The sequence below is a fragment of the Tasmannia lanceolata genome, unplaced genomic scaffold (genome assembly GCF_043159265.1).
Source record: "Tasmannia lanceolata isolate RefF3 unplaced genomic scaffold, GAP_Taslan_0.1 ptg000016l, whole genome shotgun sequence".
Taxonomy (NCBI): Eukaryota; Viridiplantae; Streptophyta; class Magnoliopsida; order Canellales; family Winteraceae; genus Tasmannia; species Tasmannia lanceolata.
The window spans coordinates 6,839,446-6,851,922 of NW_027518693.1; the positions used below are offsets into that span (position 1 = coordinate 6,839,446).

General features: G+C 39.8%; 1 protein-coding gene and 2 pseudogenes across 1 annotated transcript; 2 read left to right on the forward strand and 1 right to left on the reverse strand.

The window, feature by feature from the left end:
* Positions 1–269: 269 nt before the first annotated feature.
* On the forward strand, positions 270–1,689 carry LOC143848687 (F-box/kelch-repeat protein SKIP6 pseudogene; annotated as a pseudogene).
* A 594-nt stretch (positions 1,690–2,283) lies between these two features.
* LOC143848417 (putative oxidoreductase At4g09670) lies at positions 2,284–5,812 on the forward strand. Its single transcript, XM_077357361.1, has 2 exons — positions 2,284–2,859; positions 5,009–5,812. The coding sequence occupies exons 1-2, from the start codon at positions 2,398–2,400 to the stop codon at positions 5,627–5,629; spliced, it is 1,083 nt and encodes a 360-aa protein (XP_077213476.1). The 5' UTR covers positions 2,284–2,397; the 3' UTR covers positions 5,630–5,812.
* A 2,931-nt stretch (positions 5,813–8,743) lies between these two features.
* Positions 8,744–12,024, reverse strand: LOC143849076 (putative oxidoreductase At4g09670; annotated as a pseudogene).
* Positions 12,025–12,477: the final 453 nt, after the last annotated feature.

Here is a 12,477-nt window from a genome sequence, read left to right on the forward strand (position 1 = left end):
TTAGGTTAATGCCTAAGGTAGGGCTTAAGATTAGAGGAAGATCCTTAAGACATCGTTCCAATGGAGGGAAAATAGTTTTGATTATGGGTTTTATATAACAAAATGGCCTTCGTAAAAACTTTTCATTTGCAATATAAGGTTTTCAAAGGGTTAAGATCATCATGTGGAGATGATTTTTGATGCAAACTATATACATTGGGGCAAACAAATGAATGACCCTTGATTAACATAAACGACCCTTTGTGGGACAGAGAAAAATGCTATGAAGATGTTGGGCGTTTGGCTCTATAGTAACTAACAACTTTGTGAGTCCACATGTGCCATGTGGACGTTGTAAATTACGTCAGGCTCCATTGGCTTTTGTCACACCTTTTGGAATGATCCCATTGGATATAGTGTAATCAGACATACAAAAAATAGGAATCTTCTTCTCTCTCGATCTTCTGGTAGGAAGCTAAAAAAATCCCTTATGATCTCTCTTATCCTGCATTAAAACAGCTGAGAAGAGACATGGACGAGGTCTCTGATCAATCTTCTATCAATTCTACGTTGACCCTTATACCAAATCTCCCTAATGAAGTAGCTCTGCAATGCATAGCTCGAGTCCCTCGGTTCTTCCACCCCGATCTCTCCCTTGTCTGCCAATCATGGCGCTCTCTCCTTCACTCCCCTCTCTTCTTCACCACCCGATTCGATCTAAACTGCACCCAGAAATTCCTCTACGTTGACATTCCAAACCACGGCTCTTCTTCCAAATGGTTCCTCCTCGATCTATATGGTGGAAACCCCTTAAAACTCTCCCCACTGCCTCCCATCCCTTCCCTCCTTATTGGATCTACTGGGGTGGTATTGGGTCAATCTCTCTTCATTTTGGGTGGTTCAGTGGAAGGAATTCCTTCATCTAGCGTATGGGTTTTTGACGCCCGTGCCAATAGTTGGAAAACTGGCCCTAGGATGAGAATGGCTAGGGCATTTGCTACCGCGGGAGCTGTGAATGGGAAGATTTACGTTATCGGAGGCTGTTTGGTTGATCCGTGGGCCGAGGTTTTTGATCCGGATCTTGGATCGTGGATGGCTGTACCAAGCCCGGTTGAGGTCCGATCAAAATGGATGTACGGGTGTGTAGATGTGGGAGGGAAGCTTTTTGCAAAGGCAGATAGTAGAGTGGTAATTTTCGATCCGGAGCAGTTTACATGGAGTCATATTTCGATAGAGCTTGATTCGGGGTGGAGAATGAGAGGTGCTGTTGTTGACGGGATTTTGTATTGCTATGATCTTTCCGGGAAGATAAGGGGTTATGATTGGGAGGAGAATAAGTGGAAAGAGTTGAAGGGAATCGAGAAGGAATTGTCAAGGTTCTGTCATACATCTTTGGCGAATTTGGATGGGAAGTTGTGTGTGTTTACAGAGAGTATGGGGGTTTCAGTGTTGGACATTAAATGTGCAGAGGTTGAGATATGCAAAGAGAGCGATGGAGAGTTGCAGGGTTCGGCCATTTCGTCGAAGGTTATTCTGACAATTCCGAAGGGGTCTTCAATCTTTCAGTGCTATGCATTTGAATTTTGATCTTCATAGGTGATCTTCATAGGAAGATCAGTATGTTGAATTTTGAATTCTGTTTATATTGTTTGAAGACTAAAAATTTGCCCTTTTTTGTGTGTCGGAATATGTAGTTGATTATTTTGCCTAGCATGAAATTGTAGAAGCTTTTATTATTATTATTATATGGTACAATGGTTAAATTATATTAGCTATATGGAGAAACTTTTCAAGCATTTTCATCTTAATTGGAGTTTATTCCATGGCATGACCTTTCCTCTTAATTTCTGGTGTGCTGTTTCAAGTGGACTAGAATGGAGATGCGAATTTCGATTCTTGATTCCTCAATCCCAACAGTCTAAAATAGGCCTGTGGAAAGAAAAATAATGCTAAAATGACGGTAACTGCTACCCTCTTTACTCATTGACACTTTTCTAAGCCTGATTTGCCATGTGTATGTGATCTGCTCTTTGATTGTGCCATGTGTATGTGATCTGCTCTTTGATTGTGCCATGTGTATGTGATCTACCTGACCAACATGGACCTGCTACCTAAATAACCTGGGTTGGGTTTAGAAATCATGGCCTCATGGGTCTTGGGTAGGCTCAGGTTTTACGTTGAAATACCTGACCGGTTTATTTATGTCAACTCATCTATGTGTACAATAACTTCCTTAAATATCTCTTGAATAATACGACGAATTGAGAAATTACGTCGGAATTGAGAAATTACCAAAAAAAAGCGTGTGGCAGTAACATTACCCATTTTATCCGATACTAAAACCCATAAATCTCCTTTGCCCTTTTTGTCTTCTACATTTCTACTTCAGTTCTTCTTCTTCTTCAGAAAAAAATAATAATGGCTAACAATCCGATACGTTTCGGCATACTGGGTTGCGCCGATATCGCCCGAAAAGTATCCCGAGCCATAATCCTGGCTCCCAATTCGACTCTCTACGCAATCGGCAGCCGTTCGATCGAAAAGGCGAAACGATATGCGGCTGAGAATGGATTTCCCGATTCGGTGAAGCTGTACGGGAGCTACGAGGCCGTGCTTGACGACACGTGCGTGGATGCGGTGTACGTGCCACTCCCGACCAGCTTGCACGTGCAGTGGGCGGTATTAGCCGCGGAGAAGAAGAAGCACGTGCTTCTAGAGAAGCCCACTGCGTTAAACGTGTCGGATTTGGATTTGATCTTGGAAGCCTGCGAATCCAACGGTGTACAGTTCATGGATGGGACCATGTGGATGCATCATCCGAGGACTCAGAAGATGAGGGAGTTTCTTTCTGATTCCGCCCGTTTTGGGAAGCTTAAATCGGTAAAAGCTCTAATCGGTTTGTATAAAAATTTGACTCGGACAGGTTGACTCTGTGACTCGGGCTTGAATTTCATTGGTTAGTAGGGCTGTCAACGGGTTTATTTAGGATCGGACCCAAATGTGTCTAGGTCACCACCTGGGTTTTTTAATTTTGATTTTGGTTTCGAATTCAGACGTCAGTTTTGGTTGGAAATTTTGGTGGAAATCCTATAAAATCACTGAAGTTTATAAATGCAGATAAATTATATGATGCCCGACCGTGAAGTCCCGTCAAGTTGGTACGTCAGAGTATCACACGTGATATTTGATCCAACAGCAGCCTCTTAAAAAGTGGTCTGCTGTTGGATCAAATATCAAGGGTGGTACTGTTTTGACGGTACTTCACGGTCAGGCATCATATAAAAACTCACATATGCAAATGATAGAATTTCAAAATGAAACTTTAGGAAATGCTAGGATAAGCACAAATACACACTTAGAAATCGTTATATAAGCAACGCAAGCTTCCATAATGGTTTAACAACATTAACACCAAGTGATATTTACTGATGTGCGTGTCTGATAACTCAGCGTATATGCCATGTTTCACATGTAATTCATATGAATATTTATACATAATATATACACATGTAATTCACATATACTAATATAATATACCACTAATGAACCTCCGATTTGGATTTCGATATGGAAATGGGGACTTTTGGTTCATTTTGTGTTGGTTGATGTGGAAATTCAAAAGCATGGGACTACCATGTAAGGATGATGCCCCTTGATCGTGGCCCAAAAATGGCGACCGTCAGTCTCATCTAGAAAAATTCTAACAAGTTTATTTATGTTTTGAGCGGGTAGGGATTCAGGATCATCTTCTAGCCTTGTTGCATTGCCTATTTAGTCTGTTGGGGACCCACAAATCAATGGTTCTGATCGCTACACATACATTCAATTTGTGTTCGGCCTACAAATAGAATGAAACAAAGAAGGTGAGGTGGAGAGTAACCTGAGCATTTCTCATGAGCTTGGCGTCAGTAGAATTTTCTTGTCATTGACATTGCTTGGTTTAATGAGGGGTTGTTATCTAGGCAATTTGCTTTGTATTTGATTTCTAAAGCATTCTTTACACATAATAATGTTTTGATATTCACTTAGAATTCAATGTCATGTGCAATCTGATCGAAGCAGTATTTGCTATATTTTAAAGCCTGTACTCAATCAAGAACTCACTCGAGGCAAAATTTGGTTGACTTGAGCTAGTCAATGATTGACCTAGTGAGTATTTTGTTGACTTGAAGGAGTTGAATGAGCTTTTAATTGTCTTGAGTTTCTTGACTCTTGATAAGGCCGAAACTAAGTTGACTTGGGCTAGTCAGTGATTGACCTAGTGAGCTTTGTGATCTTGATGTTCTCTTGTGCTGTCTCATGCCTATGTTTTCTAATTATAAGAGCATATTAATTGTAAGATCACTAAACATATTGAAGTAAACTGCAATTTCATCAGTAAAAAATTTGCATATTGGATCATTTGTCTTCCTTATTTACAGTCCTTTTTACCTACTTTGATTGGAGGGCGACATGTTTTCTTGGATGACAAGCTGTTCCTTGTCGAGCTATATATTACAGCTTTTAGGAGTTGTGGATGGGTTACTTTATTATTCTGGTAAAATGCTCAAGGATGTAATTCTTCTCTGCTTTTATATTTATACCACTGAACCTTTATGTTCTATATACAGAATAGTACACACATATTACATTTCTCTTTTCTGTGCTAATGTTTGGTATCCCTTACATATAATTGGTTGGTTGATCTTGTGGTATTTTTTTCCCCAATGCGGTTAATTCAGCCACTCTACTTTATCTCATTTTCATATTTTATGTTCTGATTTATATAATTTCTACTGTCAATCATCCAATTCCCTATGATATGGGTGTTTTTCTGTACTCACAATCAGTTGATTGTCTAACAAATCTAATCTGGGATGGGCATGCACCATTGTTCCTGTGCGGAGTTCCGGCATTGGAAGCATTGTTGTCGACCATAATTTTGTTAGAATTTAAATTTTTTACTCTGCACAAAATTTTCATTTCTCTGTCTTTGTTATGTACGTGATGATCTCGAAGTTGATATAATGACATTATTTTTGGGCCTCAGATGCATAGCACATTCACATTCGCTGCTGGTCCTGAATTTCTCGAGAATGACATTCGTGTGAAGCCAGATCTTGATTCTCTCGGAGCTCTTGGCGATGTTGGTTGGTATTGCATTAGGTCAATCTTGTGGGCCGCTGATTATGAACTTCCTAAGACGGTAACTGCCATTCGTGATCCTGTTCTCAACAAGTCAGGTGTAATTCTCTCTGCTGGGTCATCATTACTATGGGAAGATGGAAAATTAGCAACCTTCCATTGCTCATTTCTATCTAATTTGGCAATTGATTTATCCGTTCATGGCACAAAGGGGACCCTACATTTGCACGATTTTGTCATTCCTTTCGAAGAGAAAACCGCATCGTTTTCCTTTGCCTCCGAGACTGGGTTTAAAGAACTAGTGACTGGCTGGGACCAATTGCCTAGCGAGCATATTGTCACCACAGATTTGCCTCAGGACGCTCTTATGGTCAAGGAATTTGCGAGACTGGTAGGGAGTATCAAAGAGTCTGGTTCCAAACCTGATAAAAAATGGCCTACTATATCCAGAAAGACACAGTTGGTGCTGGATTCTGTGAAGGCTTCGATCGACAAGGGTTTTGAGCCCATTAATATTGCGAGTTAATTTAGTCCACTTTATCGTCTGTTATGCACTGTGAAATAAGATATTGTTTGTCCCTCTGGTGTGATGTTAGTCTATATTATGACTATTGCTTGTCATATCAACTATTCTGTTTATATGATGCTTAAGACCTACATACCCGCTGTTTTCTTATAAAGATTTTGATGTCATGCTATGTTTTTCACATATTTTGGGTAGCTTACATTTATCTTTATTGAACATATCTTCAATGCATCATATATGATATATCTATGGCCTCATAACTGAGAATTAATTCATGTATATTGTCATTAAATGATTTCATTTCTTGGCAGCTATTTGTGAAATCAAAGTTAGCAAAAATTGAATGCAAATGAATAAAACTTGATATGTTCTTTTGTAAGATATTCTTAGCTGGTTTTGGAGTTCCTTTTTTCTTTTTTGAATGGTTTGCTTGTTTTGGAATTCTTAATCTTATTATATATATTGTTTACTTTTTGCTCATAGAATTTTAGCTTTGCAAACACTCTAGATTGGTTGAGTTTCGGAAATCTAGGAATGGTGGTGTGAGGTATCAATGTAAGGAAGTATGAAGAGGTAGAAAAATTATTATTCTCTTGGGCGGTAGGGGTGAAACATTACAATGAGTCAGAGATGCTGGTTCTAGGAACAGGGACTTGTTAAGAGTCATCACCGACTCTCTACACTTGTGCCGGAGGGGCTGGGCCGGCGCGGCACGATGCGGGCCCACATGAACGTTGTTGAATCCTAGTTAAACTAGGATTAGTAGGTGTTTTAGTTATTTTTGGGTTATTGAGTCCTTATCAAGTAGGAGTTGCTATTATTTAGGATTATTTTTAGCTTTTGTTTGTAAAAGAGAAAGCCCAAAACGTAACAGAGAGTTTGAGTTGAAATAGGATGACAAGTGTCTTGTTTTATAAATACAGTGAATTGCAAAAAGTGTGCATAGAGTAGAGAATACAAAAACGTCAGAGAGGGTGCAAATCTTGAGAGAAGAGTCACTGACGTGAGAAGAGAAGAATAACGTAAGGGTTATTTGTGTATTGTTTTACTTTCTTGAATAGAATATTAAGAGAAAATTCTCTCTATTCATTCATCCCTTTTGTCCTTTGTGGGTATTGCTTCTTGCTTTATTTGCTATTTGTGTGAACAAGAGGTATCAAAGCCTTATTGCTTTGATCTTTTGTTTTCTACAGGACTCAGGCTTTCACAGCTTGTGATTTGTTTATTTCTTTCTCCGCAGTTCATTCATTCACTAACTTGTGATGTGTTATTTTGGACATGCTTTCATGAGGGAGGGAGGTTTCTTCTAAAATTCTACTGAAAAAAACCAGAGGAAGTGATGACAGTCTGCTAATCAGGCCACCTTTCTTAGACCATGATCTGTTCAAATATCTGAACCCACTTTTAGGAATTATGATCTGCATTGCCTTGTCCCTTCACTGTAATAGTTTTTCATTTTAATAAAATTGTTATCTTTCAAAAAAGAAAAAAAAAACTGCATTGCCTTTACCATATTCTCTTACTCTTCTGTATGTTTTGAAATTTCATCTGCAACAGTTTTTCTGTGTGCAATAGTTCATTTACCTGACATTGATATTTGCTAATATAGATATGTTCAAAGTATAAAACAGATCGATAGATCAGGACATAAGATCTGAATGAACAGCTGTAAACATAGAATAATCTGTTTTGGGTCCCTTGGTAATCAAGGCACGGGGGAGGAAGTTGAAGATGAAAGATGAAGAGTTTGTCGAGAAAAATGAATCCCCAATGGTGGAACTTTTTCTTGCTTTCAACAATTATGTGCTTTCCAATTTTTCTTTTGAGACAAGCACAAAGGAGTTAAAAAAAAGGAAATTTGAAGAACACCTATGAACTGAAATCATTATGTGAATAAAACCTTACAATGTAACTCTGCAATTTGAAAATGAAATTTGGGCATCTTTTATTGGAACACCTAAACGAGTTCAGCAACCTAATCAATAAGTTGACGGCGTCCAATGCTAAAATAGTTGAACAGGAGAAGACCCACATTTTACTTTGTTCGATGGCTGAGTTATAGGGCAGTTAGATCATAAACTTGAGCCAAATTAAGTATCTTGACATGGATACAATTGTAGCTTCGCTTAGGCTCCAGGGGTAGGACCGTATGAAGGTATGGTCAGAACGGCTGAAGCAAGAGCCAAAAAAGATGGAGTGTTGGGGTTGCGATGAGTGGAACAATGTGAAGGACTGTTGATTGAAACAGGGTGGAATCATGAACCTAAATTAAGTTCTCATGAAGGTAACGCTACTAACTTTTCTGAAAATGCTGATGTGTTGTATGTATTAGAGAATTCGGATATGTCGAACCACTGGATTCTCAACTCTATGCATCTTTTCATATGACACCACATAGATAGTGGTTCAACAGTTATGTTAGGGCAATGTCGTTTACATGGCTGACAAAGGTGAGTTTCAGACGGTGGGAACTGGATGCACATGAAAGCAAATATCCCACATAAGATGAGTGAGAGGATGTGGATGGACTTATAAGGATTCGGGCACCCTCCCTTCAACAGCTAGCTTTTGAGGGCGAGTTCTATCTGGGTCCCAACACAAGGATCGTAACGTTTGATGATGTGTGCGCACCATATCTGATGTTAGACATGTTCTACCTTCTGAAGAGCGTATCAATGTGAAAATGTGATAAGCATGAGCTAAAATACTCTCCCAGAGGCACTCAATTGAAAGTAGGTAAAAAGAGGTTCTTCATCGACAACCGAACACCCTACTTCACACTATTTCACTTTTACTTTATTTCACGTTTCATCTCACTTTGAATGCCATCTCATCAAGTTCTTCGGATTTCTTCCTTTTTTTTACATGGCGGCAAAACAATCAGACAGAACCTTATGATTTGATTTTGGGCTATTCATCTGGTGGAGTTAAAGCCAAAAGAACGCTGGGATTAATATTTTTAACTGTCCACTTGTTGTGTTGAAAACTTGTCTGAGTTGGAATGCTCGTGACAACTCTCTGAGTTAAGCTTTGATTTTTGAATATTTCAAAACTATAGAAATATTTAAAAATAGTTATTCGTAAGCACAATTTACATAAAAATAACAGTTCTAATCACAATTTTACCGGCTTGAAACCGAGTTCGATCGATTGCTTCACGGCATCCACCACCAATTGAGGTTTTCTACAAACGTCGGCCCATATCGGATCTGGGTCACACCCACAATCTAGAATACTCGCAGCCAGCTTAGTGAATTCTTGAACCATAATTGCTTCTTGAGGTAGTTCCAATTCAATGCGAACCTCTTCGGGTTTCTTATTCCACCCCAAATGGAGCTCGGAGAAATGTGCGCCGGTAGAGAAGGTGAATGCAGCCGCAGTCTCCTCGTAAGGGATGATGAAATCTCCCAATCGGAGCGAGCCCATGCTCCCTTGAATTTCGAGGTCCATTGATTCATGGGCGATGAAGGAACAATGGAAAGTTGCAACCTTACCATCCTCCCAATGGAGAGAGGAGCCACATGACAAGATGATTCCCGATTTGTTTAGATCAACGGCGGGTAGAGCAGCGATTATTTTGGGTAATTGGTAATCTACGGCCCATAAGATGGCCCTTATGCAATACCAGCCAGCGTCTCCAAGGACCAAGGGCACCAAGGGAATCCAAGTCTGACTTCACTCTTATGTCATTCTCAAGGAATTCTGTTGAAGCTGCGAATGAGGATGTGCTGTGAATCTAGCATGAAAGAAAGAGTATATTTTATTGTTAGTTTTCTACTTTTCAACCCACTATATTTGGGGTTCAGATTATGATGATGAACATATATTTTTTCAAGGAAAAATACGAGCAGGCAAAACTACTAATGGGTCCCACTTGTTCAATGATCCAAACCGTCTATTTGTTACGCATTGGTATGGATGTGCTGTGTATCAAAATTCACTCCTACTGGATGATTTCAACCCTTGAAATGAGAGGAGAGGGATACCATTTCCCTTCATGAAAGGAAAATGATATCAGCACAACCATGCTGTAATAATTGCACCAACTCAGCTTGTCTTTTCTTATATAATTGGCTTGTGAGAGGAACTGTAACAATATTTGACAGCTCTTTACAAAATAATAAAAGACGAGAGATCAGTGCAAATATAAAAAAAATGGCTGTGCAGATATCACTTATCTCATTCATTAATAAAAGGAAAATTATTAAAAAAACGCAAAGTTGTACTTTTATTGTGAATCAAGGGTAGACATTTTAAATTCATAAAGTAGGGGCTGTCAGATACGAAAATTTTGGTTTTGGGACAACTATACCCCTTTGCTTTTCCCACCCTTTTTAGAGGCTCTAATCCCTATGTTTCTCACCTACCCATATCACCTTTTTGTTTTCTTCTTCCCTAAGCCTTCCAAAAGCCTTCTAACGTGAAACTCCATTCGCAATGTTTCCAAGCCCCATTGCCGTTGTAGTTTTGAAAAAAAACTCTATTGCTAACATTTCCAAGCTCCATTGCCATTGTAGTGTTGAAAAAAAACTCCATTTGCAACGTGATAAAGCTCCATTGCCATTGTAGTTTTGAAAAAAAAATTACATTGCCAACGTGATAAAGCTCCATTTCTATTGGTCTTCGTCGAATTTCCGACGTTTGTTTCAGACTTCCGACTCAGAAGTCCGAACCAACCTTCGGATTCCCGATGGAAACCAGTAGATTTGCCATTTCTACTGGTTTCCATTCGGAAGTCCGACCATTGGTTCAGACTTCCGACTCGGAGTTTAAGGCAGGGTACCCTAGTGGTTTCTGGGTAAAAATGTGGTTCCCTAGTGGTTCCGGGGTAGAAAATGTGGTTCCCTAGTGGTTACGGGGTATAAAGTGTGGTTCCCTAGTGGTTCCCGGGTATCAAATGTGGTTCCCTAGTGGTTCCCGGGTATCAAATGTGGTTCCCTAGTGGTTCCGGGATATAAGATGTGGTACCCTAGTGGTTCCGGGGTATAAAATGTGGTTCCCTAGTAGTTCCGGGGTAGAAAATGTGGTTCCCTAGTAGTTCTGTGGTATAAGATGTGGTTCCCTAGTGGTTCCGTGGTATAAAATGTGGTTCCCAAGTGGTTCCGGGATATTAGATGTGGTTCTCTAATGGTTCAGGAGTATAAAATGTGGTTCCCTAGTGGTTCCGAGATATAAGATGTGATCTTTGGAACAAACTTAGATGAACCACTTGTTTGATAAAGGGTCTAGGATAATCTAATCAAACTTATGGATCCCATTTTTCTTAGGTGGGACACAGGTGGGGCCCAGTGAAATAAACCATTTATTTGTTTGGGCCCTGGTGTAAATAGAGAGGACTTTCTTCCAAATTGGTCTCCACAGGATGATCTGAACCATTAGGATTATAGAGGGTTAGAATAAATGGATCCCATGAAAACAGCCTTAACAAATCACAGGGTTATGATCATCCTGTAGAGAAGATTTTATGGCGCTACATGAAAGGGCCCTGCAAGTAAATGCTTTAGATCACTGAAATAAGCAGGCCCCACTATATTTTTTCCCTCAGATCCCCACCGCCGTCTAACTATAATATGGGATTTGGTAGGGACTTTCGCATGAAGGTATTTCGTGGGTGGAGTTGCATGAGAGAGCAGCCAGTATGGCAATGGAGCTTTTTCACTGTGGCAATGGAGTTTTCACGTTGGAAAGAGGAAGGCTTAGGGAAGAAGAAAGAAAAAGTTCAAATGGGTATCCGAATAACATTGGGATTAGAACCACAAAAAGTGGTGGGAAAGAGCAAGGGGGGTATATTTGTTCTAAAAGCCATATTCTCTAACTGACAGCCCCTTTTTTATAAAATTAAAATGTCTACCCTTTGTTCACAGTTTAACCAAAACTTTGCATTTTTTTAATAATTTTTCTTTAATAAATTTGTAAATACACCTAATACCTACCGATTTTAGATGTCCGAAAAGCCTCGAATCAGATAGGATCTCCTTCATCTTTTGGGTCCTAGGATGGTGCATCCACATGGTAGCGTCCATGAATTGTACACCGTTCGATTTACAAGCCTCCAATATCCGATCTAGATCCGTCACGTGGAGGGCCGTGGGCTTCTCAAGAATCACGTGCTTCTTCTTCTCTGCAGCTAACACAGCCCACCGCAAATGGAGGCTCGAGGGAAGGGGCACATAAACGGCATCCACGCACGTGTCATCGAGAACCTCATCGTAGCTTCCGTAGATCTTTACGGACTCTGGAAATCGATTCTCAGCCGCAAATCGCTTCGCCTTTTCGGTCGAACGGCTGCCGATTGCGTGGAGGGTGGAGTTGGGAGCGAGAAATATCGCTCTCGATACTTTCCGGGCGATCTCGGCGCACCCTAAAATGCCGTAACGGATCGGTTTTTCTCCCATTTTTTTTTTTTAGTGTTTTTTTCTCAGTTTGTAATGAGAAGAAGACCAAAAGTTATAGGAGAAAGGATGAGAAGGTGAAGAGTGATTGAATTAGCTTTTGGCCACTAAGGATGGAAAATAAATCCCACTAATGTTTCTTGGAATTACAACTGTGACACTATAGTTTACTGGATAGTCACAGGTGAGAGGGGTGTTTGTGTGAACGGATCCAATTCGGACCGGATCTTTGCTCTGTCTGGGTTACGATCCGTTTTGGTCTTAGCTAGGTTGATAGTGTTATTGGGATCTACTTTTACAATGTGAGTTTGTCAGTTTCGAATTGGAACATCCATCCGAGCGTCTAGGTCTTAGCTAGGTTGTACATAGTTAAAAAAAAATTATAAAATAAAGTTTAAATATTTTATCCAATATTAGTGTGTATCGACCCTATTTGTCATCAACTACTACTAATCT